The sequence below is a fragment of the Triticum urartu genome, chromosome 2A (assembly GCF_056163025.1).
Source record: "Triticum urartu cultivar PI428250 chromosome 2A, HENAU_Tu73, whole genome shotgun sequence".
Taxonomy (NCBI): domain Eukaryota; kingdom Viridiplantae; phylum Streptophyta; class Magnoliopsida; order Poales; family Poaceae; genus Triticum; species Triticum urartu.
In genome coordinates this window covers 680,525,913-680,532,669 of record NC_141874.1, presented here as the reverse complement: position 1 = coordinate 680,532,669, position 6,757 = coordinate 680,525,913, and the positions used below count along the sequence as shown (strand labels likewise).

Here is a 6,757-nt window from a genome sequence, read left to right as displayed (position 1 = left end):
CGCCACCCATGACGCCGAGGCCACCGCCACCCATTGCGTCGAGGCCACCGCCACCCATTGCATCGAGGCCACCGCCACCCGTTGCACGAACCATGGCTTTTTTGGATCAAGACTTCTTCTTGGGCAAGATTGACATACTCCTTTTGCGCCGCATTGAGGTTAGTTGTGTCCAAGAAGAACAAGTGCTTCTCCCATTCCAACAACCTAGTTCGCTCCTCATTGCTCACCTTCCTCTCCTCCAAAGCCATCTTCCTTTCCTCGGCCGCCACCCTCCTCTCCTCGGCCGCGACATCTTGGGTCCTTACCATTCTCCTCACCTCGTTGGCTTCTTTTCTTGCCTTCACAATAGCTTCCATAGCATTTTTGAGCTCATCATCTCCTTTCCTCTTTTTTCTTTTCGGTTTTGTCTTTCTTGCACCCATCCGGCCGCTTTGGCTTCGAGTATGAAACTAAGTTGGGTGTGGGGCTTCTCTTGCCGTCATCACTTGATGCATCATCCTCATCATCATCATCATCATCATCCAACTTAATTGTTCGTTTTCGTTTGTCGCTCAAATGCAAATCATCCAAATCTTCACGCTTCTTCCATTTCTCATCATCCTTCAACACTTCATAGCAATGAGGCAAAGTAAATACCCTTCCTTTCTTGATCTTCCCCTTCTTGGTTTTCCTCTCCTCTTCTTTGAACAAGTTTTGCGCAATGTTGTACTACATGAAAACAAAGCAAGTTAGCACCAACAACAAGCAAAACAAAGCAAGTTAGCACCAACATGTAAGATGAAATGGCACTTACTCTATCGTCCTCATTTGTGCCACTTGGGTTCAACTTGTCAACCGCCTTTTGACAGGCCGCCCACCTTTGACAATCCGAGTTGATTGTCGACCACCGGGATCTAAGTGATCGGTTGGAGCGGTCAATTCCACTCACGTTGCGAGCATCAAAGTGTTCCTTCATCCGGTTCCAATAAGCATCTCTACTTTGATCACCTCCAACGGATGGATCCCTCGACACTTGCAACCAAGTATTGCATAGTAAGATGTCATCGGCATTGGTGTAATTACCCGCTCTTCATTTCGGTGCGTCGACAATGCCCTCACCCTCCTCGTCCACCTCGAACTCATGGTCTTCAAAATGCATGTCATTGGTTTGAGACCAATGCGAATTGTTGGAGCCAACACCCATCGTTGACATGTATGCATCATCATTGAGACTACAAATTTTTTTGCACAATGCAAATAAGCTATCTATATGTGACGAATGCATTCAAAAAATAACAAAAAAATGAAAAGTTAGAATTATTTTTACCTTGGAGGCATTTCGTCGAACATGTTGTGCGCGCCGACCGCCGACTCAACGAGTGAGCTTGCCGGCGCTTCGGCAGCCGCCGCGCCCGTCGCACGCCCCGCAAGCTTCTTCCTCCTCGCCTTGGAGGTGCCGGAGCCATCCGCCGCCTTGTTTTTCTTCACCGATGTCTTGCCCTTCTTTGGCCGCGCCGCATTGGGGAGCTTTGAGGAGGAGGGGGCGGCGGCTCGGGCCGGCGCCGGCGCGACGCCACCCGCCGCCGAGGTCATCCGCGGCGGCATGAAGAGGCCGCGTGCGAGGCCGCTGGTCGGAGGAGCTCCGGCGGAGGCGAGGCCAACGCCATCCAGGCTAGGGTTTGTGACGGCGGCGGCGGGGGGGGGGGGGGGGGGTCGCGGCTATAGAACGGGGTGAGCGGGGTGCCGGCGCGTGCGTCCATGGGTGCGGGTCGCCGACGCCGGCGCGCGCGGGGCTTTGGAGGGGGAGAAGAAGAGCGCGGCGCGAGCGTCGAGTGTGCCGCGCGCGGAAGCGGGCGCCGCAAATACACCGCGCGAGGTACCGCTTTCTGCCGCGCGCCCAACTGGTTATACCGCGCGCGCGGTTATTGCGCGCCCGCTGGAACCATCTGCCGGGTTGCGCGCGCTAAAGTGGGTATATTTACGGCGCGGCACCTGTGTAGCGTTTCTGTTCAAGATGCTCTAAATTCGAGAAGCTTTTGTAATGTTGTGGCACTCGGTTTTAAAAAGCTGAGAGAAGACAGAGGTCTATAGAACTCGTCATTCTACAGCCGATTTAAAATCCGTCAGTCTGTACTAGCAAAAGAGCGGAGTCGATCAGTATTCGCGTCTATAATCATTGCAGTTGAAGAAGAATTCGTCGTGCCTCCTCTAGTCGGAGACTTGGGCGCCAATGTATTCTGCCCGTACTTGTATCAGCATAAAATTAGGCAGCTTTGCTTAAACTAGTGCTAATGCGAGACAGGTGCTGATAATTAGCGCGCCAGGCTTTTTGCCAACATACGGGACAGGTGCCCCACATGCTTGGCCGCGCTAATAATGGACATCAATGCCTATCGTGCAGTGTACTGTATGTGATTCTTTTTCAAAGATAATAAATGAAGGAAAAAATTATCAGAAAAATAATTCGAGGTCCCCTCTAAGTTAGTGTCATGCCGGTGGGAATCTTGAGGTGTGGTGCATCCGTGCGACCGTGCATGCATGCCACGGCTGCAGCTTGTGAACAGTGGGCTCACGCCCACACTTCACATCTTGTATGCGCTCGGCGGGCACTCCACCGGATGCCCTGCTCACGCGCCAGCTAGCGGCGGCTGCAAGCAATGCGTGCAGCCATTTGCAGTCTTGAAACTTCAGGGTGAAGGACGCTGCTGGAGAAAAATGGGAAATGAGCTGCTTATTAACCGGGGATGTTGCTACTTGCTAGCTGGGTCTGTTTAGCTCGCTGGGGGATCGTGCACGTCTCGTATCGAGGGGGAAGCACCAGCCAGTTGCAGTTGCAGTTGCCGTTGCCCGGCTCAAGATTCCCTTGGCCGCTTCGGAGTCCACTGTTGTTTCTGGTGAGCTAGGCAGGCAGGCCTCGTCCTGGGGGGCAGCTTTCCTCGAGATCGGCGAGCTATTTGTTTTTGCGGCTTGCTCGAGTAACACTGACGCATTGCGCGTAAGCATCATCGGAGTACGCAAACATCGGGAGAAGATCGACATTTTCTCTCTGATAGAGTGAGCGTAAACATTGCTGACACGCACGGCAATTTCTTTTGGAAGTATCCGCTGTCAGACTGCTCACAGCAAACCTTGGAGTACTGGGCTTGCTAATTTTCGTAGGACGGCTTCCAGGAACAAAAAAGAGGCGTTCCCTTGCACGATAGGTGTTGGCTGCTGCTGCATACTCAACGAGTCACGGCCTACTTGGCGGTGACGGGGCGCACCATTGGTTGCTGTCTGTCGACGCCAACCAGCGCGGCAAGCCATGATGCATCAGCTCCTGACGGCTCTGACTCAGCGATGCGTGGCGACGGAGACGTACACAAAGGAATATAAACAGATGTGTGTTCAACCAATCTCACGTGGGGATGTGTGATATTTTCCTCCGCTCGGGCGTTTGGCCTACGCACTTCACTCCCTTGCAAAATCTTGCTTGGCCTATATTTCAAGGGGCCCAATTCAACCAGGTTTATCTAAGGGTCAGACTCGCTCACCATACGTGAGGAGAATGCTTGTGCTTTTTTTCTTCGGAAGGAGAATGCGTGTGTTTGGTGTGTAGCCCAGCCATGACCAGATTGTAATTCATCCTTGAATTCCATAAATGCGGGACTATTGCACCTAAATTTGGTAAGTTCAAGATAAATTTAAAAACAATACATTACAATTTTCTTTTAGAAAAGGATACATTACAATTTCATCATTTGTTGGGAAATGTTTTTTTTTTGTCGGGAAGTTGGGAAATGTTGTTGACATATACTTTTTTAAACGAAGACAAAAGTTTTGCCTCTTAGCCTATTCTCACCTGTGTCGACGTTAACACGAGCTTTACTCAGTGGTGACACCTCACAGCGGCGAGGGGATTTGGGCACGAGGGAGGGGGTGTAGACGATGCTAGGGTTCGCCCTTGGGGTGCCAGATGCATGGTAAAAACACCAATATGATTAGAATATTGACTTAGTAAATCAGCCGACTTTTCTTTGAGTCTGGAGTTGGCGTAAATCAGTTGACTTAGGTTTACCAACATCATGGGAAAAAATATGGTAAAATATTGTATTGGCTTATAAATACAAACACAATAGAGAGGAGGTCCAATTTAAATGGAAAAAATTCCATAGGACTAGGTCGTCCTCCGCCGATCGACGACGCGTGGCTATTGCAGTTTACACTGAAGACCCTAAAATATAGAGGATTTTATAGAGACAAACATACTTATCCGGTTATCCCGACGAGAGAGTCGCAACTGGATGAGACCGCTCATGTCAAGTAGGCGGAGCACCGTGATGCGTCCAACTCTGTCGCAACGGGTGTCATCCTAGCAGCAACAGGACCGGTCGCATGACCACACGATGCGGAGGATGCCGATGGCAGCGAGGTTTCCCAGGAAGGGCTTGTTGCGAGGAGGTTATTTGGGAGAGATATCGCCACCACCAAGTGGGTTGCCGTCCGGCGAGAGAAGTGCCATGAAAAGTAACAAGAGCTGCATGGCCAAGGAAAAAACCCTCCACCGTCGTTCTTTTCTTTATGGATTTAACAATTTGGCGAGCACCAACCCCTCGAGGTCCCCGCAAGCTTCCCGGTGCAATGGACAGGTTGCCGGAGGAGATTCACACGCGGGACGAGTGCAAAGCTGCTAGCAGGTACGGCGACGTGTTGCGCCGGGCCAGGTACACTAGACCTACGTAACAAAAAAAAACAGGGGGTGTGCATGGGTCTCTTTCCAATCCAATCCAATTAAGCCAGGTCAGCTAAAGAATTTACGTATCTGTAGCAAAGCTCGGGGAGGAAATTGGTGATGGGCTGATGAGGAATAATTGATTCGGTTGATTGCTTTGAGATTCATGGATCCACATGTCATTCAATCGATAAGGTCGTTCATTTTCGTAGGTGAGACCTAGTCGTGTAAGGTTGTTTCTTTCCTTTAAAATGATTAAAAGAATTTTGAAATGATGTACGGCTGCGCACTAGTGTACATGTAACTTGCATTTCAGATTGCGATGAACATTACAAAATTTAGGGGAACAACACTCAAAAATTTCCCTGAAAATTGAATTTCATTTTTTCACTCAATGGGGTTAGATGATCTAGTTCTTAATATTATTACTTTACTCAATTGACAAGTTCCACAACAAATCTCTTGATTCGGAATTAGGGACTCATGTATCATCTGATGAATCCACACTTCTGTATCTTACTCTATCTTGTTTTTTAGTATTATCTAAATAACTGATGAATTATGAATCTTCCATAACTTGGGTAACTGCTTTACCAACATATGTAGTGTAGTAAAAAAAATGGAATTTAACTCTTTCATGCTTACTTTAACTAGTTATTTTGGTTTTCTACTGGCTGCTTTAACTATAACCTCAGCTCTATTTATTGGCTTGAACAAGATACGCCTTATTTGAATTGACTGAATAATTATAATTCATAAAAGAAAAATCTTCTATATCGATTGCCTTGAATTATTTACAGCCACAGTGCTCTAGCACAGTGTCAGTCATCAAGGGGAACAAAATAAGAGATGGAGCAGACGAGCTACCCCAACTGAAGTTAAACAAATGTGAATGATGTTTGATTGCTATCTTCAGATCCATTTTTTTTTTCTGAATTCGTTACTAACAAAAAAATTCATCGGCACAGCGCAGCACAGGCCGACCGAGAACCAAGTACAATTTCCTCCCATCCGGGCAGCTTAACCAGCTTGCCATGGACACATTTGGGAAGCTACAGGCACCAACCACCTGATGCTGCCCTGCTCTGCCTCCGGTAGGCGGCGCCAAGGTGCACCTGATAGCTCCTCCAGTTCAGGCAAGAGCACCGGCTTGAGAGACGCTGGCCCAACCAGAAAGCATCGACTGTTCTTCAGAACACAGATGTTGCTTTCTTCAGAATTCAGACCTCCATTCGAACAAAACTTTCCTCGGCCACGTGCTCCGGCCAGGCCGGCCGCTTAGCTCGCGACGGACACCTTCCTGGACTGCCGCTGCCCACGGTGGGACTCCGTCCCCGCCGAGAACCGCTGCTGCCTCCGCGCGTCCTGCTTGGCGCACACGGCGTCGAGGTGCATCTGCTCGTGCCGGCACTCCTCGCTGCAGTAGGGCGTGTCCCCTCTGTACATGAAGACGTCGCGGTCGCGCGCCAGCGGCTTGGCGCAGAGCGCGCACGCGTCCATCGGCGGCATGCCGGGCTCGCCGAGCAGCTCGTCGTCGAAGAAGAAGGAGCAGGCCACTGATGCCACCATGGTATATGTGTGTAGGTGATTTTGGAGCAAAATGCTGATCAGAGTTTAGCTTGGTGGTGATGCGAGGAGAGGGAGGAAGAGGAGAGCGAGCGAGTTGTGTGGAGAAAGGAGGGGAAGGCTCAGGTATATATGGTGCGTGGAGACGGACACGGCAAGGGCGTCGGGATACCACCGAGAGGAAAACGACGGCAATCGTGGCGTGTCCGGGCGAGGTCGACCAGGTCCCCAATGATGAAAGGAAACATCGCTCTGGAACGTCCCTGTTGATCTAAGTTGTGATATTTTCTGAAGGCTACACCAAATGCCTATCGTGCACTGTACTAGAGTATGTGATATTTTGAACAAACACTAGATGGACAAACACGAGATGTGACCGTGCACGCACGCCGCAGCAGCAACTTGTGAACGGTGGACTCGCGCGCACACTTGCAGACCTCAAGCGCGTGCAACAGCTTGCCGATCTCAAGCTACAAGCAATCCGTGCAGCCATTTGCAGTC

The 6,757-nt window shown here is 50.1% G+C and overlaps 1 protein-coding gene across 1 annotated transcript; it reads right to left on the bottom strand.

Moving 5' to 3' along the window:
- Positions 1-5,442: 5,442 nt before the first annotated feature.
- On the bottom strand, positions 5,443-6,364 carry LOC147986687 (FCS-Like Zinc finger 2-like). The gene has a single exon (XM_087544882.1). It carries the CDS (start codon positions 6,257-6,259, stop codon positions 5,969-5,971), a length of 291 nt encoding a protein of 96 aa, XP_087401008.1. The 5' UTR covers positions 6,260-6,364; the 3' UTR covers positions 5,443-5,968.
- Positions 6,365-6,757: the final 393 nt, after the last annotated feature.

Coding starts and splice junctions, on each gene's coding strand:
- LOC147986687 (XM_087544882.1), bottom strand. CDS start 6,259: ATGGTGGCATCAGTGGCCTGCTCCTTCTTCTTCGACGACGAGCTGCTC.